At 43.1% G+C, this 25,905-nt stretch overlaps 1 protein-coding gene across 1 annotated transcript in view; it reads right to left on the bottom strand.

Moving 5' to 3' along the window:
• Positions 1 to 25,700, bottom strand: part of DAPP1 (dual adaptor of phosphotyrosine and 3-phosphoinositides 1) — a 53,517-nt gene extending 27,817 nt beyond the window's left edge. Inside the window, exons 1-2 of the mRNA XM_040477618.1 lie at positions 25,472 to 25,700; positions 3,761 to 3,883 (exon numbers count right to left, since the gene is read on the bottom strand). Of these exons, the coding sequence (XP_040333552.1) occupies positions 3,761 to 3,883; positions 25,472 to 25,572 (224 nt within the window). The 5' untranslated portion in view covers positions 25,573 to 25,700. The remainder of the gene's footprint in view (positions 1 to 3,760; positions 3,884 to 25,471) is intronic.
• Between the last annotated feature and the right edge of the window lie 205 nt (positions 25,701 to 25,905).

A 25,905-nucleotide genomic window follows, 5' to 3' on the forward strand; every position in this document is an offset into this window, starting at 1 on the left:
TGTATTTATTTACTCTTAGAGAGAGACAGAGAGACAAAGATCGCATGACCAGGGGAGGTGTAGAGAGAGAGAAGCTCAAGCAGACTCCACACTGTCAGTGCAGAGCCAGATGCGGAGCTCGAACTCAAGAAACTGAGATTGACCTGAGCAGAAATCAAGAGTCGGGTGCTTTGAGCTATCCAGGTGCCCCTAAATAGATAAGTACTTGACTCCTGCTATTCCTCTCCTCTCTGTGTAAGTCCTGCTCCAACGTTAGCACGCATCAGAAATTGGAATCACCTGGAGGGCTCGTTAAAACCCAGATTTCTGGGCCTTGCCCCCTGAATTCCTGATTTGGCAGGTCCAGGGTGTGGGGCCCAAGAATTTGCATCCCTAACATGTTCTCTGGGGATGCCGCCAGTCTGGGGACCACACCCTGAGGACTGCTTCTCTGATCCAACCGGACCTACAGTTCTCCTCACAGTTTCCGCTATTGTCCCTGAGCTCTTGCAGCCCCCTTCACCAGCAACATCGCCCCCTTTGTTTCTGAACAAGTGTCAGCCCAAAGACACCTGCTGGGTCAAGTACGCCACGATACTCACAACATGAGTTACTTGCTTTTCTCCCCTCGACAGTCCACACACTCATCTGGCTCCTTTCCCGTCATTCACTGCACTCTTCCTTGTCATGAGCTACTTGTATAGTGTCCTACTGTCCTGTGAGCTGCACTTCCTGAGGGCAAAGCCTGAACCTTCCACAACACTTATCAAAGAGTTTGGCCTAGAGTGGATGCTCTTAGATATTTATTATTGATGGAGTGAACAAATGAATGAGTAAAAAAGGCATTCTTTTGAGCTGGGTTGTGGTTCCTGTCACCTCTGTTGGTGATTTTTTAAAAAGATTATTTATTTATTTTGAGACACAGAGGGAGAGAGCAAGGAGGGGCGGGGGGGGGGGGGGGAGAGAGAATCCCAAGCAGGTTCTGTGCTGTCCGCACAGAGCCCAACGTGGGGCTTGAGCTCATGAACTGTGAGATCATGACCTGAGCTGAGGCCAAGAGTCCAACACTCAACTGACTGAGTCACCCAGGTGCCCCCCGTGGTTATTTTTTTTTTACATTTTTATATAGATGTGATATATATGTGTCACCTAATTGGAAGAAGTTTCTGATCTAACCATTCCAATGAGAAATATATTGATGACAAGTTAGCATTCTTTGATCTAATAATTCCACATGTTTGTTTGAGATCGGGGGAAGATCTTTGCATTAAAGGATTTGCAGCCTGACCCCTTGATAAATTTTTCACCTTTGCTGTCGATCAGAGAAAGTAACATTCCTGCTTCCAGCCATGCACAAATTCATGTCTGATTAATAATTTTTCCAAAATGTTATTTAGAAAAAATTTAAAGCAAAATAGAGCAGAGTAACATGAAAACTGTTAATAAAGGTGTTTTTTAAAAATCTGTGACCCTCTTACTTACCTCCTCACCCTCCCACCTATTTCTTCCACTCCCCTTAAAATAGGCTTATAGACATGCCCTGGATGGAAGTGTTCCAACAGGACCCCAAGATTCTCAGCCCCTGGACTACATACACTTTCCACCATTTATTCAATAAATGCTAATATAGATGCTACTATGAAGGGATTTTGCAGGTAATAGAGGCTCCAAATTAGCTGACCTTAAAATAGGGACATTCTCTGGGTGGGCCTGACCTAATCACATGAAAGTCTTGGTAAAAGCAAAAAGGTTTCCTTGGCTGGTCACAGGAGAGGGGGACTCGCTCTAGATGGTCTAGAAGAAAGCAAACATCCATGCTATGAACTGCCTGTGGGGGCCCCTTGGCAGGAAATGGTGGGTGGATTCCAGAAGCTGACAGCGATCCCTGGCCAATAGCTAGATGGAAAGTGGGGAGCTCAGTCCTACAGCAACAAGGACATGAGTGAAAAGGGCTGAAGAAGAAAGAAGAGACTGAAGGAAGAGCATGTGAAGGCCCAGATGAACCACAGCCTCAGCCAGCACTTTAATTTTGGCATGGTCGGAGCCCAAGCAGAGAATCCAGAGAACTCACTGGGACTTCTGACATACAGAAACTGTGAGATAATCAGTTTATGTTGTTTAATGCCACTACATTTTAGGTAATTTGTTATGTGGCGTAGAAAATACGTTAGGTCCAGGGGCGCCTGGGTGGCGCAGTCGGTTAAGCGTCCGACTTCAGCCAGGTCATGATCTCGCGGTCCGTGAGTTCGAGCCCCGCGTCAGGCTCTGGGCTGATGGCTCGGAGCCTGGAGCCTGTTTCTGATTCTGTGTCTCCCTCTCTCTCTGCCCCTCCCCCATTCATGCTCTGTCTCTCTCTGTCCCAAAAATAAATAAAAACATTGAAAAAAAAATTTGAAAATACGTAGGTCCAGAAGCCCAAAGAGAAGATAAAAAAATATGGTGATTCTTCTCTTTTGAGCTCATAGAAGCCTGCCATCAATTATTTAGGGAAATACTTTTATAGCCAGTTTTTCCCCCTCTCAGAAGTAGAGGAGACTTTAAAAAACAAAACAGGGGCACTTGGCTGTCTCAGTCAGTTAAGCCTCTGACTTCAGTTCAGGTCATGATCTCATGGTTTGTGAGTTCGAGCCCTGCGTCGGGCTCTGTGATGACAGCTCAGAGCCTGGAGCCTGCTTTGGATTCTGTGTCTCCCTCTCTCTCTGCCCCTCTCCTGCTCATGTGCTCTCTCTCAAAATAAATGAACATTAAAAAAAATTAAACAAACAAAACAAAAGAAACTACTGCTAAACTAGATGAAAAAGAGGATTCAGAGAGAAAAGAGTGTAAGTGTTGCTCCTGAGTTAGTGACAAGGAGGCCTAGACCACGTGGAGCAGAAAAGAATAGAGAAAACCTCCTTATGCCAGATCAGCGCGAAAGATGAACGAAGAGGGGACCATTTTCATGGGTATATGGAGGCGCCATCAGAACAGTAATAAAACAGTCACAGTTTGAGGTTAATGAGTGGGTGGCTGAGAGCAACTTCATGGACTCCTCCCATTCCCAGTCTAAGCCGAGGCCAACTCCCTGCAAACCCAGAATGACTTGCTACAGGCCCTCAGACGCCAAGGGAACAGACGCTGTCCTGATTATCACCTGGCGAGGCCATCTTCCCTGATACGGAGGCCAACCAGGAGGAAGCAGGGGAGGAGAAAGACCAGAGAAGGACTGGGCCATCACCGGTTTGTGTTGGTAAGGACTAGATTAGTTTTACTAACATTCAGGGGAAGTGGAGCCTTGAGAAAGGTCAGTCCATTTACAGAAAAAAACTTAAAATTTGCCTCACTGCCTGCTTGAGTTTGTGATGAAAGTTGCACAGCCACAAATCATTCTGATTTTCCAGAGGAAGCAATGAATATTAACAGGGCGCTGGGCCAGGTTTTAGGGATTTGGATTCCGGTGCTGTTTCTATTGCTGATTTATTGGGTGAAAAGACACTTTACCATTTCAGGTTTCAGTTTTTCCATCAGTCAAGCAAGACACTAAACGATTCGTAAAGTATCCTTCGGCTCTAACATTTTCTTCTTCCCTGCCAAGGGAAGGAGGAAGAATGTTTTTTTTTTTTTTACAGTCCACCATTCAGAGCTTGGAATCCTTAGACCTGCAGGTCTAACAGGAATTGAGAGAATTTTATCTGGTGACATGAGAATTTTGCTATCTGGCAATTTGAGTGTGATGATAAAGCAATGCCCATGTAAGGAAGAGATGGGGCGAGATTGAATTCATAGTTCTTAGACATCCTACCTCACAGAGAGAGAGTACAGCCCGGTCCTTTCGTTGCTGTCCCTCAGAAGGTAGCTTCCGTCGCATCCATTGGAGAGGAGAAGGGCCTCGGCCGCATGGCGTGTGAGGTTACCATGGTACCACCTAGGAAGGAGAGAACCACACTTGCACTCAGGACAAACCACAGGTGACTTTTCCTTCATTGGCTTTTCCCCTCAAGGATGACGTCAACAATATTCTCCACCGTAGGTAGCCCAAAGACCAAAGTCTCAGCCCAAACATCAGGACAAGGAACTCTTTGGGCCAGGCTGAGGGGAGAGTAGAGAGAAGTGGATCATGGCAGTGTTATGGGTCGAATGGGGTCCTGAAGATTCATATGTTGAAGTCCTAATTCCTGGGACTTCAGAATGTGACCATACTTGGAGCTAGCATCTCGTCTTTAGCAAGTTATAATGAGGTCATGTAGGGTGGGCCCTAATCTAATATGACCGGTGTCCTCTTATAAAAGGGGCATATTTGGAGACGGACGTGCACACAGGGACAGTGCCATGTGAATGTGGCCACCTACAAGGCAAGAAGAAAAGGCCAGAACAGGTCCCTGCCTTACAACCCTTGGAAGGAACCCATACTATGGACGCCTGGATTTCTGGCTTCTATCCTGCAGAACTTTACTGTTTAAACTGCTCATTTTGTGGCACTTTGTCATGGTGGTCCTAGCAAACAAACACACTGTCACTGCGTAAACAAATCCTTTTCAAAGTCCAAGTCAAAAATAACCATAAGAATAAGATTTGGCCATGGGCGTGTAGGTGGCTCAGTCTGTTAAGGGTCTGACTTCAGCTCAGGTCCTGATCTCACGGTGATTGGTGGGTCTGATACCCGCGTGGGGCTCTGTGCTGACAGCTCGGAGCCTGGAGCCTGCTTCAGATTCTGTGTCTCCCTCTCTCTCTGTCCCTCCCCTCCTCGTGTGCTCTCTCTCAAAAATAAATATTAAAAAAAAAAAAAAAGTATAAGATTTGGCCAAATTTCTGTCTTTCTTTGATCCCTCTCTCACATACTCTCTTTTGCAAGTATGGTACTACTTTCTGCAGTGTGGAAAACCACTGGCTATTATTACACTGGAGTCCACTGGAATGACTGAAATGAAGTTGAAAGCAAGGAATTCCAATGTTTTACACATGACGCATGAGCCCCATCAGATGTTGTTTCAAACTGACAAATATCTGAAGAGCTAGAAAAGTCCCAAGGAGATGAAAAAAAATTTTGTTTTAGAAAAGGTAGCATATATCCATGGTAGAAGAAAAAAAAAAAAAAATTCCAAACCGTTCCAAAGAAGAGTTAGTAAAAATAAAGCCTTGTTCTCACCCTTAGTCCCCAGTCTCCCTGTTCGCTCCCACAGAGGACACCAATGTCAACCATTTTCCTGTGTTTCCTCCTCAGAGCCATCCTTTGCATCTAAAGGCATCTAGTATGTTCCACCACCTCTTAATTCTATGACAATAAGAGCTTGCTAGGCACACAGTTCTGCACCTTTCTCCTTTCTCCTAATGACAGCTCTTTCACATTTTTTTAACGACTTGGTAGAGGCAGTCCAGTATGGTGAATTCGGATTGCGGTCTCCAGAGTCAGTTTGCCTGAGTCCTACCCAGGTGTTAACCCCTACCAGCTGTGCAACCTTGGGCAAGTTACATAACCAGTCTGAGCCTCAGTTTCCTCACCTCTGAAACAGGGTTAATAACAGCCATAACTCATGGGCCAATTATAAGTGCTGCTCCCATTAACACACATGAAATGGTCAGAACAGGCCTGGCAAACGGCAGAACTCAGCACACATTAGTTGTTACACGAAACCGGAGACTCACAAAGCCATGGATTGCGATACATCCTCTGCGGTGCGATTTTCTTGTTGCTCAAATATAATTTTTCATTACTTTGAATTTATTTTGACTAGCAGAGAGCTAGGTACAGGGGGAAGCGGCTGCCGCCAGGGACCCACACCTCTCGGCAGCGGAGAGGACGGGGACACGGGCGACTATGCAGACGACGCCGATTACGTCAGTGAACCAAGAGCTACTGAAGAGGTATGTATAATGTACAGGAGCCTCAAGGGAGAGCCCTATTCTGAGGGTGAGGGAGCCTGCTGTCATGAACCACACTGGCATCTACTGTGACATCCCTACCGTATGTCACTTCAGCCTGATAATAAAAAGCACACGTAAGACCAAGAAGGAAGCTTCTTCTACACAGGTCTCCAAGCTATCTGTTTTCTAAATCTGCATTTCCTAATGTATGTTTCTTTAGCATATTTCCTCTGTGGGAGCACAGAGGCCTCTGTCCTATGTTAGAAGTGTATCTACTAGCTCAAAGCAATTGCAAGGAGAAACATTAAAAAATATATCTTTTTTATTCTTTATTTATTTTTGAGAGAGAGATAGACAGAGTGCGATCAGGGGAGGAACAGAGAGAGAGGGAGACACACAGTCAGAAGCAGGCTCCAGGCTCTGAGCTGTCAGCACAGAGCCAGATGGGGCTCCAACTCACGAACCGCAAGTTCATGACCTGCGTGCAAGTCGGACTCTCAACTGACTGAGCCACCCAGGTGCCCTAGGACAAACTTTTTATAAGCAAACCCACTAAGTTAATTACGGGTAAAGCAGTCCCATTCATTGAGCTAATTTGCTGACAAGTTCAAATCTTCTCATTACAAAATCCTTTCAAAGGACAATTGGAACCTGAAATTAATACAATATTGTATGCCAGTTATACCTCAGTGAAAAACAGAATAATTGGAGGAATTAAAAATGAAGCTATAAAAAACTTCAGGTTTGGCTACAGCCAAAATTCTAATTCTTTTAATGTTCTTGTTTTTGTTTCTTTAATGTTTATTTTTGACAGATAGACAGAGCACGAGCAGGGGAGGAGCAGAGAGAGAGAGGGAGACACAGAATCCGAAGCAGACTCCAGGCTCCGAGCTGTCAGCACAGAGCCCGATGCTGTGCTAGAACTCACGGACCATGAGATCATTACCTGAGCCAAAGTCAGATGCTTAACTGACTGAGCCACCCAGGTGCCCCAAGGTCACATGTTCTCAAATGCATTATGCCAATAATTAATTTCTGGATGAACACTTTAGTGTAGGATTCAGCTTGAACCAATAGATCACTTATTTGGATCTGACGTAACAAAACTGGATTAACAAAAGTCTAAAATATAAAAGATTTGGACATTCCTTCGGGTTATTTTCAGTGAGATCTGAAGACTGTGTTTAAAACATTTACAGAATTCTTCTGATAATCACAGCTGGGAGGCAGTTTTTACTAAGAACTTTTTAATGGTAATCTTTTAAATACTACTATGTATCATAAACACATAAGAATACTTGAGTATAAAGCAAGGAGGATCACACCATGCTCTAATCTGACACATCTCAGCACGTGTTAATTTGTGGGTGGCCAGCTTGGTTGAGTCAATATTGCCATGTGGTGGGTTTTAGGAGTCCTGGACCTGGGCTAATCCAAGACAGGGACTGCCAGGCAGCCTCCTATCACTTCATGATGTCCATTGAGCAATGGGATCCTCATTCCCCCAAAAGCTCTTCCACAAATATCTGATCTTCCTCTTTTAGTTGAGCTAAGTATTCCTTTCCGAGAAATTTCGATGAGCATATCTTCCAGGGAAGTGACTCAAGAGCCAAATAACATTACACGTCCTTTATAGGAATATGTCCACTTTTGGTAAGGATTGTTCAAGACCATGTCCACGAAGAGCTAAAGGTTGAAAATAGAGTAGAGTTGGTAGTTTTCTCATAGTCAACCTTCTCTACCTTCTATCGTTCAGATCTTTATTAAGCTTCAAATCTGCACAGAGCATTGCACAAGGCATTGCACGAGGCAGGTCAGAGGAACCACAAATGGGAGAGCCCCAGTCTAGTCTCTGTTAATTATTCAAGAGGATAAGACTAGTACTGTGCAAACTACGTTCAAGAGAATGGTTGCAGGAAGAAAGATCAAGGCCATTGTTTGAAGGAGCCAATATCTGAGTAGACGTGTAAGTTACTTTTTAACGTGTGTGTTATTTTTTCGGATTATAAAGCACATGTAATAAAAATTAAAATATGTACACATACAGAAGAGAAAGTGAAAGTCTTTCACAAAAGAGGAAATGGGTATTTCAAATAGTGTCAATACTAGTCAGAGAAATGCAAACTAAGACAAGAATGTGATATTTTCTTTATTCGCCAGATTGGTTAAAATTGAAGAATTAGAGAGTATTAAGTCTTGAAGAATCCAGGGCAATGGATATTATCGCCTACTGTTGGTAAGGGTATACAGTGGAGGGCAATCTAGCACATGTGAACCAAACATGGACATGTGGCCAGCGATGGCCGTTCCAGCGTCTGCCTCGTGAAATACACAGAAGCAGAAGGAAGTATGAACAAAGGTGTTTACTGCAGACTTGTTTGTGAGAGTAAAAATTTGGAACCATGCTAAATATCTACCAATGGCGAAATGACAAAGTTGAGAGGGCTCGTAGAATACAAGACGTAAAAAGTTAACCGGAAGAGAAAAGGTGTGGAGAGCATTTCATTGCCAAATGATGAGGGCAAGCAATCAGGTGCTTTAGTACTTTGTCAAGAGGGTGAAGGGGGTGCCCGGAATGCTTAACTCCCAAAAAAGAATACTGCAGTCCTGAAACAACTGAAAACTGTCCTGCTCAGGAGCCAGGGGCACCCTCACTAAGAGTCACCGAGGATTTTGTGGACATACACGCATGAAGACTGATAGATCCCAAAACATGTCATTAAGTTAAAACCACTAGTGGGGGTTAAAAGCACAGTATGATACCACGTATTTAGAAAAAAATCTCTCCCCTCCACCCAAACAACACAGCACATATATGTTCATGTGGAAAGATATGTAAAAGCACAAAATAAAAGCCTGAAGAAACTACACCCCAAACTCAAATCCTGGAAGGCACCAGGAGTGCTGTTAAGGGAGACTTTAGCTCAATCAAATTTTCCTAATGTGGCTTGTTCTGATGAAAAAAATAACAACAAAATAGATTCAGGTATCAACTGGGAAATGAACATTTGAAACAGTGAGAAACAGTTCACTTCTTCCTTCACGCAACCTCCAGAGATAGCCCTGCTACTAATTTGTTTTATTCTTTCATTTATTCAATTGAACACTGGAACTGACCTAGCACTTGGGTGGGGAGAGAGACAGAGGGAAGGGAACTTTTTCTCCATTTAAAGGCTGGTGAGATTTGGAGTGTCAATCGTTCAGGGAGCTGTTACACGGGAAAGGAATAAGAACAGCAGTGCAGACCTAGAAACAAGAGAATGGCAGGTGTATCTAGCATCAGAGCACCACTTGGTGGAGTGAAGGACTCAGGTTGCGTGCCAGCAAGAGGCAGTCAGGTGTGGTGAGACGAAGACAGGAGGTTGGCTGCGTGACGCAGCGCGCTGGATATTGACAGGTCCTTGGCTGACAGCTACAGAGATTCTTATGGCTTAATAGGCACATCTGACAGCTCATTACATAGAGTCCCAACTGCATGGAACTGTGTTCCAACCAAGTTCCTATAATTGGAACTGGGCTTAAAATTCTTCTTGTTGTTATTCTGATTCTTAGAGGGAAGAGTCAGATCATAAGGAGCTTGAGGCTTGTAAAATATGGAATTCTGTTTAAGAAAATTCATGCCAAATTACAAAAAAATAAGAAAGGTAATTATTCGGGGCACCCGGGTGGCTCAGTCGGGTAAGCACCCGACTTCAGCTCAGGTTGTGATCTCACAGTTTCGTGAGTGCAAGCCCCACATTGGGCTCTGTGCTGACAGTGCAGAGCCTGCTTTGGATCCTCTGCCTCCCTCTCTCTGTCTGCAAGTGGGGCACTTGCACACGCACACATGTGTGCTCTCTCACTTGCACACGCACACATGTGTGCTCTCTCACTTGCACACACACACGTGCTTTCTCTCTCTCTCTCTCAGAAATAAACATTAAAAAAGTGTGTTGTTTAATTTAAAAAAAGAAAAGTAATTATTTAGAATGAGAAATCACAAAAAAAGTAGAAACTCAAAAAGCTGACAAATATCACAAACATCACAAAACCAAGAAAAATAGCCTATTGTCCTTAATTGTATCACATAGCTTTGTACTTTTATCCCCTATATTTTCGGTTGTATTGTCTTTGATTATTTCTTCATATGATAATTTTTTGATAATATAATCTTCTAGAGAGAGAATAAAACAAAAATTCAGTCTTTCATCTAGAATATTCTTAAAAACTATTGATAGCATTGAAAAATTATTTTCAGGTTTATTGGTAATGAAGTTTTTGTAATTGTTGGCCAATTCCAGGACCTCTATCAAATTTCTTTCAAATATGAGCTCTAAGATTCCAGGGCAGTTTACATTTTCATGTACAGGAACTAATCTTAAATATTCTTTGAGTTGATGACATTTATTAACTATATCACTGCCAGGGAGGAGCCCTGAAGCTGAAGCCTCATTGGCTTCATAGTAAACTTATTTCTAGTGATTATAAAAGTCACTTATGCTTTTAATCTCTAAAACATTAAGCAATTAGGAATGTTTAGCTTAGTAAATAAAAGCCACGTATAATCCGCCACCACAACCATCAGGTTGGTTTGTAATTCTTTCTTTTAAAACTCTTTTGTGCAGTGTATAAATAAAGTTCTAAACCCTAACAAGACTCTTATCCAACCTATGTTGCATATTGTTAATGACAGGGAACTCACTACTCTATAGGCAAGCTCTTTCCGCACTGCCATGGTTGATGGCCAGAAAACTTGTGTACGTTGAATCACTGTTTCCTGCAGCCTAGCTTTCCACAGATGGTCCCAGGGCTACTTCTTGGAGTTATATACATGATACTTACATAAACAGTTAAAAGCATTTAGATTGTCTTGTTTTCTCTTTCCATGATCTTCAACTTCTCTTTTTATGACAGGCTTTCAGTCCCTCTATCATTCAAGGACCTTAACTTCTTTGAATACCTCCCAAATTTTAAAAATGTATCCTCAAGGTGTGGTATCTGGGTGCCTTAGTCGGTTAAGCGTCCGACTTCGGCTCAGGTCATTATCTCACACTTCGTGTGTTCAAGCCTCGCGTCGGGCTCTGTGCTGACAGCTCAGAGTCTGGAGCCTGCTTTGGATTCTGTGTTTCCCTCTCTCTCTCCTCCTCTCTCCAGCCTGTGAGCTCTCTCTCTCTTTAAAATAAACATTAGGGGCGCCTGGGTGGCGCAGTGGGTTAAGCCTCCGACTTCAGCCAGGTCACGATCTCGCGGTCCGTGAGTTCGAGCCCCGCGTCAGGCTCTGGGCTGATGGCTCGGAGCCTGGAGCCTGTTTCCGATTCTGTGTCTCCCTCTCTCTCTGCCCCTCCCCCGTTCATGCTCTGTCTCTCTCTGTCCCAAAAATAAATAAACGTTGAAAAAAAAATTTAATAAAAAAAAATAAAATAAACATTAAAAAAAAATAAAAATCTATCTTCAAGTTAAGATCTGAGGCGTAAAACATGTGGACCCGAAGGATCCCGAAGGATCTCCCTTATTCTAGCTGCTGGGTACACAGTAAGGCAACCTGGGATTGCATTAGTTTCTTGACAATTGCATCATGCTGCTGATTCATGCTGAACCTATTGTTGATTACAACTCCCAAGTAAGTCATTTTCCTCTGGTGTTCTGTCACCTCCTCTCCTGCTGCCTTAAGAGGTGATGGCTTTAGAATGAAGTGCAGTAAGAAACCGTTCTACTACTGGGAAATGCCAACTGAAAAGAAATGCTAATAAGCAGCTAACTTGGATGACAAACGTCTAGATAGTATCAGTGAGAATTTTGTTGAGGGGAGACCATGCCTTTGTCTCCAGTCATTTCCTTAGCTTGTCTGTCTGCTGCAGCTTCCAACTTGTTAGCTATGTGACCCCACACAAGCAGCAACTTTAATTTTCCCAGCAGGCAAGGTGACTAATAACAATGCCACAGAACGGAAACCCTCTTATTTTCATATGTTGGAACATGGCCTTCTTTTACAAAGTTTTTTTTTTTTTTTTTTTATGGTTCTGTAACTTTTGCAGGAGAGAGAAAGGCACAAGATTTGCTAATTATACAACATGTTATAAATATGCTAGGTGTTGTGCTCAGTGTGGGCATAGTTGGGAATAAGGTTCATCTTCCTGAAACAAAAAATTCAAAAAAAAATTCTTTTAGTCTCATTTTTTTCTGAAGAAGTGAAAAAGAGCAAGAAACTACTATTTGTAACATACATTCAAGTAATGTTATAGTCTCCTTTTCCCCCGAGGCCCACACATTGCTGTTAATTATATCTCAGGCTAATGGAGGGAACAGACCAGAGACTCCCCAAGCTTCAAAAGAATATTTGCACTGGGTTTATGAGGTTACCAAAACCAACAGTTGACTTTGAAGGAAACAGTGGTATTATCCCTTCCATGATATAGTAACAAATTAGGAAACACCCACCCTCTAAAGAATTTTCATAGCTGCTTCTCAGTGAACTACAGGAAGTAAATTGAACCACAGAGAAGGGCAGACGAGCTAGATCCAAAAGGCTGCTCCTCAAGTCAGCTTCTTCTCCCATTCCAGGGCGGTGCCCCTTTGTGCTAGAACCTTCTGGGAAATTGCCTCAGTATTATTGGAGACTTCATAGTTTTTATCCCTTTGGGTTTTATTGCCTTAATTTAATTTGCTGATATGAGTTGGTATTTTCACTTTGCTCTATCCTTTAGAGGAGAAGCTTTCAAACTTTTTCAATCAGCCCACAGTATAAAATACATTTTTATCTCTCTCTCTCTTTCTCTCTCTAAACAGACACATGCATGCATGCACACACATTATAGCATACACACACACAAAAAACAAAGTATTATAAGAAACAATACTATTCTTCTGTAGGATACTTACTATTTACTATTTTCTTTCCTCTAGTTCTAAAAAATATTTTAAATGTTTATTTATTTATTTTTGGAGAGAGAGAGAGACAGAGAGCATGCACACAAGAGGGGGAGGAACAGAGAGACAATCCCAAGCAGGCCCCTCGTGGTCAGTGCAGAGCCTGACGTGGGGCTCGATCTCATGAACTGTGAGATGACCTGAGCCGGAATCAAGAGTCCGATGCTTAACCAACTGAGCCATCCAGGTGCCCCTTCTCCATTTATTTTAAAACAAACATTGATCGTGAGCCACTAAATTGACTTTATGAACACTAACGGGTAGGGCCTGGTGTTTGTAAAACAATGCGAAGCCTTGCTACTCAGTGCCCTGCAATCTTGCTAGAAATGTACGTTGTCAGGCCCCCTACAACTGTTGAGTTATAATCTGTATTTATCAAGAGCTCCATATGATTGATATGCAGTTTAGAGTTTGAGAAGCACAGGGTTCAGGATTCTTGGTCCCAAAATCTTTGTTTCAGTAACTTCGATGGTTTGAGTCCACAGTGTGTCTCATCTAAAGAGGAGTACAAAGAGGGCAAAGAAAGTCCTAAGTGGCTTTAAAATACCAATGGGGAGGAAAAGAGAAGGATTTGCTGTTCTCCTGGTCAGAAAATTCCCAAATAGCTGCAATCTTAGAGATATGGCCAATAAATGGTATAGGAGGGGCGAGCTCACGAGGGGCTGGCATATCAAGGAAAGCTTCATGGAGGAGGAAGATCATGAATTGGAGCTTCAGGAATAAACTTAGGTTTCACTAAATAGTGAGAAAAAAGGTCATTTCAATTGGAGAAATGGCATAAGCAAAGGCACTGTGGTTGACACTTGCATGGCGTATATAGGAAACAGAATGCCTAGTTGGAACGGAGGTTTTATGTTGGGGAGTAATGCAAAATAACACTGGAAGGACACGTGGACACAGAAAGTGATCTTACATGTCACAACATGAGCCACACAACCATTTAGATTATATGGTTCTTGGTGAGAAAATTTCTTAGTAACCCACATCTACAGATTCTTCATATATTTAATGACTTATTTTTCCCCTTCCTGGCAAAGGGAAGTGACACAGAACCTAGACCTATCCCATCAGAGTTACAAAGAAAACATGTATTTCAACCTAAAGCAAGAACAGAGACTCCTGTTTGTGTCACAGCAGCTAATAGTCCTTGGAGTCGAACAGCCGATAAAAACACTCTTTAGAGAATTTTCACTTTTTTCTTTGTTTTCAAAATGGTTCTCACTTTTCAATGACATGGACACCCTTTGCACCCTCTAGACAGAAGACAGCAAATGTGTGGTTTATGATGCCACTCCCCTTTTTAAAGGCCATGGATAATATAGCTACTTGATCTGTTTTCTTCCTTGCTAAGGTGATACTGGGCCTCGGAATCCTTCAGAATGCAACAGGGATAGAATATAAGATGACACTGTTGGGCAATCTTACTCTAAGCAATCTTCACTTGGGTTCATCTGTCCTTAGCACCTGAGTCGTTCTACAGGATCGCTTGGCTGTTGATTTCCTTCACGTTCAGTTGGGCATATGGCTGGTGCTAGATACTGTGACTTTGTGAAAAATAAAGCTCTTGGCCCCATGTGCCATCAGAAATCATGGGTTTAGGCTAGGGAAATGCCTTGTTAGCTCAAGAGCTCTCAGTGCTGCAATTTATATGAGAATCAGGCTGTGACAATATCGGGGACAAGACAGTGTTGTCCATATAAATATATTAAGTTCCATATTCACAAATGCGAGCTGATTTTTCCATTGATCGTGGCAACAGACTTTGTCCAAGTGGAGGGAACCGAACAGGCTCTGCAAAGTTTGTGAATGCTCTAATGAGGCCTAAGAGAGGCATGAGTGTGATGCATAGGTTAGGCCGAAAATAAACTCACCACAGTCCTTCCACTGAAGAGGTTTCTGTCATGGAACAGTTTGTCTGTGGCTTTTCATATTGCCATTCTACATGCCCACATTTACATATGCTAATGGAAGAGCGAAAAAGTGAGGGCAGCTGCCCCAGGCATTAGGAGGCATACCTGAGTGATCACAGAGGCAGGGCTCTGGCTCTCTGGTCAAACAAGGAATTGAAGGTGGGACCCAAGGATGTTTTTCTTTCTGGTAGGAGTCAAGGCTCAGTTAAAGGAAAACAGGGCTGAAAGGAAGCAGAGAATTCTGTGGGAGTTGGAGATCAGGGCAAACCTGTTCTTGAAGGAGTCTGAGGAGTGAGGCAGGCAGTTCTGAGAGATGGAAACACAGAGACAGAGACAGAGACTCAGATATTTGGAGACACAGACTGGTGCAAAGAGTCAGGGACACAACAAGCAAGAGATGTGGACACAGAGAGAGAGAAGATAGGCAAAACTCAGAGCCAGAGAAAGGCACAGGGGCTCACCCAGATAGCAGAAGCACAGAGGGCAGCGGCTTAGGGAACACAAAACAGATGGGAGCAGAGTATTCAGGAGACAGAGGCCGGGAGACCAAAGAGAGAAGGACACAGACAGTTCAAGAGAGACCCGTGGAGCCTGACTTGTAGGTGAAATAACTCATCAGGGAGGTTAAGGACCAGCAGAGACCAGAGGGGCAGTGTCGTGGACTGGGGCGGGGGGTGCATATCATTCCAGCACGGGTCCTTCGGTGCAATCCCCAGGTCAGCCAACACAGGTGGAGGAATGGTTGCAAGACAAAAAGGGTGTCTTTGTTTCCCTAGGGGTCACAGCTTAGTGATTGTTTGACTTGGACAGGGATCCAAAGCTCAGAGACTGACCAGTACAAATACTTCGTGGATAAGAACTTCAAGAAGCTTGGAATAGCCGGGTGGGGATCCATACCAGAGGTTTCTCAGGAGGGCTCATCTCTGAGTGGAGTCAAACTTGACTTTGCACTTATGCTCATTACTCTTGAAGCCTGTACTGCATAAAATGCAGGTAGTTGTCATTGGACAATTGCTGCTGGCAACAAGGTTGTTGCTGGCAACCTGCCATTGCGGGCTGGTCCAGGAGATAGCGAGGGCCACTTTTAGCAAGTCACAGCTACAGGAAAGAGCCCCAGACTTTTGGGGGGATGAAAAAATATAGACAGATACTTGTTTCATTAGTTATAGCTTCCGTATTCCATGGTTCAGACGATGCCTGTCACCAATGTCAATTTGTCCCACTGGTAAAAACTTTTGGGTATAAGGGGACAGATGGAGTCTGAGAGTAATACATGCAAATATGTCATCAGGGTGGTGCGGTAGAGTGCTGAAGTCAGGGACCTTGAATTATGGTCTTGGTCCATACGGTCCATATGGTCCATATGGTCTACGGACCTTGACTCAACTTGAAGCAACTCAAACATTCGGACGCCCACTCTTCGCCAAGTGGTGGGCTGGGCTGGAGCAGGCAAGGGGCCCCCCTGCTCCTGAGGAGCTCACCATCAAAGAGTTTACTGTGCTCGGCTGAGAGAAGGGCAACAAACCTCTTACTGCCTTAGGACTGACATTTGCGAAACGCTTCTATTATCTGGAGAATCAACCCAAGACATAGACTCTACTGGTGGTGAGTCAGAACCATAAAAGCAATACCATGAATCCTAGACAACGTTAGAAATGTATGGTGGTAAAGTAAACAAAGAATGAATTAAAAGACACTTGTGACATTAAGGTTTTCAAAATTCCTTTGATGTTACTTCGAAAAATGATGCAAAAGCAGAAGTCGTTCTTCTTCGGATGTGAATCACTCACTGTGCTTAGTTCCGTGGAATTACTGGCTTTCACCTCTGTTCCTTTCTTGCCATTCCCAGGTGATCACTCTGGTTCCTCATTCACCAACCTGTAAACTCCCTCACTAATTTGTTTTCTTGGCTCTGGACCCATTGCTACCTACCACGCTCAACTTCCAGATTAAGCTAAAAACAAAACATGATGACCATATAATTCCACGTTCCTATAAGCATTCAATAACTCTATACTGTCAAGCGGAATTTGACTGAAGTCCAAACTCTTAATCTATGTAAAGTCTTCTGGAATTCGGACCAACCTAAATATTCAAGCTTTAATAGAGGGAAACAGGCTGGGCTGGGGAAAAACCAAGAACATGCTTTGACACAGACTAAGAAGTAGATAATGGAAAAATATCCTACCAGAAAGCAAGAGAAAAATTATATATGTGGTATGGCCACAATTCCGTGTGTGTGTGTGTGTGTGTGTGTGTGTGTTTACAGAAAAATATTTTTAAAAGACTGGCGATAAGTTGAACAATATGTTATTCTGAGTGGTTGTACATGGCTGAATTTGGGTGCTTTCATTTCTCAAATTTTCAACAATTAATACAGATAATTATTTTTTTTAACTGTTTATAATGAATAACTTCAGAAAGTAGAAAAATAGGGGTGCCTGGGTGGCTCAGTAGGCTAAACACCTGACTCTTGTTTTGAGCTCAGGTCAGGATTTCATGATTCGGGAGTTCGAGCCCCGCATGGACTCTGCGCTGACAGTGCAGAGCCTGCTTGGGATATTCTCTCTCTCCCTCTCTCTCTGTCCCGCCCCTGCACATGTTGTGTGTGTGTGTCTCTCTCTCAAAATAAATAAATAAACTTTGTTAAAAAAAAATAAAGGAGAAAAATAGCATAAAGTAGTGAAGAAAGTAATACACATATTTTAATAGTACCCATATTTTAGGTAGAATAAATTTCAAACTTTTGCCATATATTTTTTATGTATTTTTGGATGAACATTTTTGTTTTTTATTTTTTCTTCCAAATTTTTATTTAGGTTTACACATATTACACATATAGTGTAATATTGGTTTCAGGAGTCGAATTTAGTGATTCATCACTTACATACAACACCTATTGCTTTTGGATGAACATTTTTTTACGAATATAATTTATTGTCAAATTGGCTTACCTACAACACCCAATGCTCATCCCGACAAGTGCCCTCCTCGATGCCCATTTTCCCCCTCCCCCCACCCCTCCCTGGATGAACATTTTTAAAGTTAATTACAGATATCATGACACTTTAATCCCAGGTAGTTCATTCAGCATGTGTCTCTAAAAAGTAATATTTTCTTATCTAACCATACTTTTATTTTTATTATTATTTTTAAATAAATTTATTTTTAAAAATTTTTTTCAACGTTTATTTATTTTTGGGACAGAGAGAGACAGAGCATGAACGGGGGAGGGGCAGAGAGAGAGGGAGACACAGAATCGGAAACAGGCTCCAGGCTCCGAGCCACCAGCCCAGAGCCCGACGCGGGGCTCGAACTCACGGACCGCGAGATCGTGACCTGGCTGAAGTCGGACGCTTAACCGACTGCGCCACCCAGGCGCCCCTAAATAAATTTATTTTTAAAATTTTTCTATGTTTATTTACCTTTGAGAGAGAGAGAGAGAGAGAGAGAGCACGGCGGAGGAGGGTCAGAGAGAGGGAGACACAGAATCTGAAGCAGGCTCCAGGCTCTGAGCTGTCAGCACAGAGCCCGACGCGGGGATCGAACTCAAGAACCGTGAAATCATGACCTGAGCTGAAGTCCGATGCCTCACTGACAGAGCCACCCAGGCGCCCCTAACCATACTTTTATAAAAACAAATTAGCTTATTGCTCTTATGCTTATTGCTCTTATGCTTTTTATTTTTTATTTAGTTTTTGAAAGCTTTAAAAATTTTAATTACTTATTATTATTTTAAAGTTTATTTATTCATTTTGAGAGAGAGAGACAGAGCACGTGAACAAGGGAGGGGCAGAGAGAAAGGGAGAGAGAGAGAGAATCCCAAGCAGGCTCCACACTGTCAGCACAGAGCCTGACGCGGGGCTCGAACCCACACACTGTGAGATCATGACCTGAGCTGGAGTTGGTGGCTTAACTGACTGAGCCACCCAGGCACCCTGCTCTTATGCTCTTTAAAGTCATAAATATTTGTAAACAAAAATGTCTGAAAACAGATAATGGGGGCAGGTGGGTGCTCAAGGAGAACATGTGGCCACAGAGACTCTAGAGAGGAAGCAAGGAACATGATTAAGTCTTGACTACGTGGACTGTGCTGGTTTCAGACAGGTCTGTATCAGGGAGTAGGAGCCAGAAGTGGAATTTACCAAGGGAAGTGGTAGGAGTGAGACATTAATGCAGGTTTTTTTTTTTTTTTTTAAATGGCTAAGGCTATGGTTATGACACTAGAAACCAGAAGAGGAAAGGCAGGTGGGTGCCTTCTCTGAGAATGAGGCAGACAGACGGTGGGGACTCCGAGAGGCAGATCCCAGAACCTACTGAATGAGCACTCATTAACTGCTGGGTCCCAGGGACGAGAGGCTCTGAGTCATGTGGGCTTCTTTTATTTCCTGAACACCCATGTGTTTTGCCACTTTTACCCCTTCACTCATCTGTTCTGACTTCAACTGACAAATGCCTATCAGTTCCAAAGCCATCTTCTTCACAACCAGTGATCTCCTTCCTGCCTGCCAAATGCTGTGTGCTTCATCTAGACACAGTCATGGCCCTCAGCACCCCCTGCCTGTGTTCCAACTGTCCATGTAGGTGCATTCTCTGTCCTTTGTGCTGTAAACTCCCCGATGTGACAGCCGTGTCTTCTCAAGCTCAGTGTCCCCACATTATGCAAGGCATAATGTCCTCATTCAGTAGATGGATCTATGAATGGATGGAGGAGCGAATGAATGAAACAAAGTGACTCCACTCAGTGCGGAGAAGGTTTGTGGACAGATTTCCACACGTAAGTAGAAGGAAGTCACCATCACCCAGGGAGGAACAGAAAACACAACAACTGAAGAGGAAATTCATTTGAGTCAAGGAGAGACTGAACTATACAGTAGTTACATACTCTCATACAGCCATGAGAGAATCACCTTCCATTTTTAGAATCCAAGATTACAGAGTTGCGCACAAAAGAGGCACTAGGTTTATTGCTCTACTTGGTATCACAGCTCTGTAAACAGATTCCTTTATTTTATTTTATTTAAATTTTTTTAAACTATTTTAATTTTTTTTTCAACGTTTATTTATTTTTGGGACAGAGAGAGACAGAGCATGAACGGGGGAGGGGCAGAGAGAGAGGGAGACACAGAATCAGAAACAGGCTCCAGGCTCTGAGCCATCAGCCCAGAGCCTGACGCGGGGCTCTAACTCACGGACCGCGAGATCGTGACCTGAGCTGAAGTCGGACGCTTAACCAACTGCGCCACCCAGGCACCCCTTATTTAAATTTTTTAATGTTTAGTTTTGAGAGAGAGAGAGAGAGAGAGAAACAGAGTGTGAGCAGGGAAGGGGCAGAGAGAGAGGGAGACACAGAATCCGAAGCAGGCTCCAGGCTCCGAGCTGTCAGCACAGAGCCCGACGTGGGGCTCGAACTGTGAACCGAGAGATCATTACCTGACCTGAAGTCTGATGCTTAACTGAGTGAGCCACCCAGGCGCCCTGTAAACAGATTCCTTTAAAACTTTGACTTTACTACACTTTTCTTAGCCTACTCTATTTGTCTAGCTCTGAAAAATGGAACCTACACAAAATTCAATAAATTTTTGATTAATTAGGGTGTTGGCCTGGCTTATTATGTGAAGGATGTGAAAGAATAATGTCTGTTTTTTTAAATTAAATTAAATTTTTTTTTTAATTTTAGAGAGAGAGAACACATGAGCAGGGGAGGGGGAGAGGGAGACACACACACACACACACACACACACACACACACACACAGAATCCCAATCAGGCTCCTTGCTATCAGTACAGAGTCCGACATGGGGCTCAATCCCATGACCCTGGGATCATGACCTGAGCTGAAATCAAGAGCGGACACTCATCTGACTGAACTACCCAGTCGCCCTAGAAAAACGTCTTTTAGTGATCACATCTGCTGGTTATAATAATCACGGAACTTTCTTTTTGTCTCCAAGTTCATCTGGCACTAACAAATAGCACTAATGTAGTAAGAAGAGAAAAGTTCGATAGAAATCAGGAAGTTGCATCACTGGACAGGCAAACTCCTGGATGTAAAGGTTTATGAGCATGTAAGCTTGTGCATGGTGATAAAAGCTGTCCCTCACGCTCCTCATTTGTAAATGGAGGTGATATTAGTTACTAGTACCCGCTTCCCAGTGACGTGTCAATTTTATAAATCACACACGCAAACGGTTTAACACACTGCCCAGCACACGGTGAGCGTCCAATAACTACTAATTGTCGTGATTAGAACACGTGACTGTTTTGATCAGTGGAAAGAGCATCAGCTTTGGGGTAAGCTCGCGGGCATGTCCCGCAGCTGTACCGCTATGAGGTCTGTGACCTGCATAGTTCACCTACCTTGTCTGAACTCACTCTCCCTCTCTATAAAATGAGTATAATCATACCACATCGAAAGTGTTACTGGGAAAGCTAAATGACATAGTGCATATAAGAGGTATATGGTGCTGGCACGTAGCACGTGGTCAGAAAATAACGCGTATCCCAACAGATTCTCTGGGACCTCAGGCAGTCTGAGTTTTCTGCTTGTGAGTCTCCTTGGATAGCAAATTAGAACGCCAAGACCGTCTGAAGACCAGAGCTAGTGTATGCAAAATGTCTGCCTCATAAAGAGGACTTATTTTGCTTATTATCGTCTGTTCCCTGAGTCAGCAAACCACCACCTGAGGGCCAAATCCTGCCAGGGTACATGTTTCTGTATTTCCTGCCAGGGTACGTGTTTTTGTGTAGACTAAGAGACAAGAGTGGTTTTGCATTTTTAAATGGTTGGAGGGAAAAATAGAGAAATATTTTGTGACTCATGAAAATAATATGAAATTCAAATTTCAGTGTCCATAAATAATATTTGTTGAACGCCATACTGTCACGGTCACTTGTCTGCGTGTTATCTACGGCTGTTTTTGCATGACAGTGGCAGATGTGAATAGCTGTGGCAGAAATCATAAAACCTGCAAAGCCTGAATAATTTGTGATCTGGCTCTTCACAAACAAAGTTTGCTGACCCCTGATCTCTTCTAACCTTCTCTTACATGTACGGAGGTAGAGAAATGAGAAACTTCCTTATTTTTTTCAACAGCCAGAACTTAGAATCTAGCTTTTTGACTCTAGCCAATACAGCTACATGCTGTGGCTTTCTCTTAAAATTTGAGATTTGGGAAAGTATATAAAAAGAGAACATTTATCATATTTCTCACTTGAAGGAATACGTCTGACTAGATAATCTGAATATTTAATTTAAAAAGTCCTAATATATTTTTGTTTTATAGTATCCTTCTTGTGTCTGTAGTTACACAGTTGATGAAGGCTTACCCATCCACAAAGTATATACTATTCCTACATTGTCCTCCAGGGACCTTTGTTGTGATCAAAGAACGTCTGGAACTTCAAATTATTAACTAACCAGCAATTTTATACTAGTTGGTGATTTCGGTGATCTCGCTTGTATTCGATGCTTGTTTCATTCCCCCACGGCTTCATTTAGAAAGCACAAACAGCCTGACTCTGTTCCCAGCCCCTCTTCCTTATTGCTGACCATTCTCCATACCCCCGGCCCCTCCCTTCCTGCCCACCTGCCGCCTCCTCCCCCAATCCCACACCCCCAAAGCGTAAGTGAATCTGAGCAACAATCACAGATGGTTTTGTTTCTCCTTTGTTTTGGACACGTGAACACATTGAGGATTAAAGAAAATAAATGTTTTAGATTGACGCTCTATAAATGAGACACAGAAATGCATCTGAGTTGTTTGACTTAGGTACTTTAGAAAAGAATAAACCTGTGCTCTGAGTGAGCCATGTGTGTCCTAGAAAAAGGCAAGTGATGGATTTGCTGCAGTTCAGGGTTTAATTTTCAGAACTTAGATATTGCAGAGCCTGAATAAAAATAGGGACCAAAGAATAAGGATGTATGAGATCTCTCTAACCACCCAAAATACCAACATAAGAATCTACCTAACTACTCAAATAATACATTTAAAATAATTTTAAAATGAAGTCATTAAAACCGGCCACCTATTATCTATCAATTACATTATATCATTTTGTTTTTATGGAGCTTTTAGAAAAACTGAACTAACCAGAAGTTTTAGTACAGATCATACCTAACCAGTGACCTCAAATTTCAAAGAAAAAGTTTTGTTTATATTCAGGATTCTGCCAAGGACAACAGGTCATCTTCAAGCTTTCTCAGATATCATCACCTATAAAAGGTGTATCAGCGATGCCCTGGAAGGATAAGTATGGACTTTCTCAAGTCCATTATGAAAGGTTCAGGAATTTTCCAAGCAGGTTGTTAAACCCTTGGCAATTGGAAATTGCCCATGGTAGAAGGATTTACATCAGGGAAATAGGAAGACTCTAGAAATCACCCCTCATCCAAGTGGTATATCAGCAGTATATTTAAATATTTAAAGTATATTTAAATAAACCATGCTCCTGAAAGTTCTTCTTAGGGTGGAAGAAGATGTTCTAAAATTAATTTATGGTGATATTTGTACCACTCTTTTGTAAAACACACCTCAATAAAATTGTTGAGCAAAATGCCTCCAAACCAACAAACAAGAAGTCAACATTTATGAATGGATTTAAGATTCAGGTGCTTACCCAACAAATGAGAAATAAGGCCACACTTTTTTCAGCACTTCTGATGGATTTATATTCTATGCAGTGACTCCCAACCTTGGCCTCTCTCTGGAACCACTTAGGGAGTGTCAAAAAAAACCTGCTCACTCCCAAGATACTAATGGCATTTGTCTGGCCTGTGGCCTGTACAGGAACTTTTAAAAACTCTTTGTGTGACTCTAGTGTACAATTAAGGTTGAAGAACCACAACTGTAGAGCAATTTTCCTAGGTAATTGTAGCTTATCTGTTGTTACAGAAATCATCCTCAGATGTTTAGTAATTTCCAGGCCTTCTGAAATACAGAAGTCTGGACATAACTGTTATCTGTTTTGGGTGTTTCTGGGTTGTGTTGAGAATGTGTCCATTCTTTGAACAAGGAGGGAAGGCACAATTCTGTTTTCCTTGTGGGTTTTACCCGCAGTCACTTCCTGCTATGGGCATATGGTGAAGAGAAGAGACGTTGGCTAGCTCACCGCTGTCATCCAGGGAGGTGACAATGTCATTCAAGCACAGAATGTGGGCTCGGATCGTTTAATTGAATTGAGTATCTCCGTTGTCTCTCTTCTCTTCTGGAACTTCCTACCCATCGTGGGCTGGGAATATTGATAATGAAGCATGTAAAGAAGTACGCTTTAATAATTTAATAAGGCCAGGAATGAGATCCCAAGGGTCTGGCTTTAGTGCCTGAACTTTGTGACACCCATTTGGATGCTCAGGGGCATTTTACCCTTTCTCTTTGGAGATTCAACCTAGAAGAACAGTGACATCCTGAAACACTGAATTCCCAATAGAGGGAGTTTACTTTCTAGAAAATTCTAGCTGTTCTATCTGATTTATCTTGTGAAGGGAGAGCTCAATGAGGAGACCTCCATTTGAAAATCTAAAGACAGGACTTCTTGAGAACTTTTACAGTAACACCACACAAACAGATACGATCTCTGCAGCCTTAATGCAGAGAGATTTCATCCCTGTCTCAGTCTTTCTCTGGTTAAGAATGTAGGCTTCTATGGGGCGCCTGGGTGGCGCAGTCGGTTAAGCGTCCGACTTCAGCCAGGTCACGATCTCACGGTCTGTGAGTTCGAGCCCCGCGTCGGGCTCTGGGCTGATGGCTCAGAGCCTGGAGCCTGTTTCCGATTCTGTGTCTCCCTCTCTCTCTGCCCCTCCCCCCGTTCATGCTCTGTCTCTCTCTGTCCCAAAAATAAATAAACGTTGAAAAAAAAATAAAAAAAAATAAAAAAAAAGAAAGAATGTAGGCTTCTGCAGGTTGAAATCCCAACTTTGCCAAGTGTTGACGTGTATGTAGGCAATGTTTTCAAGCCCTCTGGTACCATTTTTCTTCCTTTGTGTGATGGAGATGGTAACAGTTTCTAGGTCAGTGGGTTGCTGTGGAGATAATGCTGTTTATTAAGACAGGTGCTGGGCTCGCCTCTCGTGAAGCCCAGGTGTCAAAATCAGCCTCTTGAGGACATTTCTGATGCTTCAGGGTAAAGGCCCAGTTTTTCTAGGAAACCCCCTACACCTCTTGCATAATACTTGCTCCTTTTATTAACTATCCCCATGAGTTGTCTCATCTGGTCCCTTCTGACAGGACTGTGATGTCTCCATCTCCCTAAACTTACAACCTGTTAGAGGCAGAAATGCTATCCTCTTCCTGACTTGTTTGTATTTAAAAGCCTCAGCGTTGTGCCTGCAGACATGAATACATACAAGAACTCATAGACGCAGTGTCAGGAGAGAGAAATACAGATGGGACATTGCAGACACTTCCTCATTCTTTGTCTTTTGAAAAAGTCCCTCTCCCATGCAGTAGGCTGGGCTTTCTGTTTACTTTCCTAGCAATACAGCTTCGAGCTCAAAACTCTGGAACAGCACCTTCATTCATAAAGCAGACCCATATCAAGGAAATCAAGCAACACCAACGTCTGCATCTCAATCCTGTCCCGAGTCTCAAAGAATGTCCGACATTTGATTTTTGTCTCATTCTCTCCACCTACCTGTTTTCAGATCCGGGAAAAGACTGTATGCTTTTGGCCCCAAGCAGAAAGATTCCTAACAGACACAAATGAGTGAAGTGGAAGGGACAGAAGATGGAGATGGCAGCGTGCTAAAGATAATCAATCGAAGTGAGCATTTGGGTGGGAGTTGGGAGCCCACGCTCACCCAAGAAGTACTTTGAGAGGAAGACCTGCTTTCTTACCCCAAGTCCTGGAGCAGCTCTGCTTCTCCATCTGATCTGCTCCACAGATCTGAAGGATCCTGGGCACTCATCTTCCCTTCTAGAGATTCTGCTCTGCCCATTCGCGCTCCTCACGTCTCCTGAGCCCCTGCCAGGTGCTATGGGAAGGCAGAGAGAGATGAGTTCCAACTGCTTCTCACTGTCTCCTCCTCTGAGGGAGAAGCCTGCTGTGGTTGAGCCTCCAACCAGCAAGGAAGTGAAACTTGGTTACTCCTCCCACTGACACTCACCACCCTGGCCCTGAGGCACGGGCAGGAGTGTTCTGTCAGCCAGGAAGTATGCAAACTTAGGTAGCTACCTCTGAGGACACCCACACATGCAGTTTCTGTCAAAGGGAATAAAGATAAAGTCATGCCAGCTGGGATTGGCCTATCAATTCTAACTTTTTTCGTGAG

Source organism: Herpailurus yagouaroundi, unplaced genomic scaffold, assembly GCF_014898765.1.
Source record: "Herpailurus yagouaroundi ecotype Mexico unplaced genomic scaffold, PumYag 28, whole genome shotgun sequence".
Lineage (NCBI taxonomy): Eukaryota > Metazoa > Chordata > Mammalia > Carnivora > Felidae > Herpailurus > Herpailurus yagouaroundi.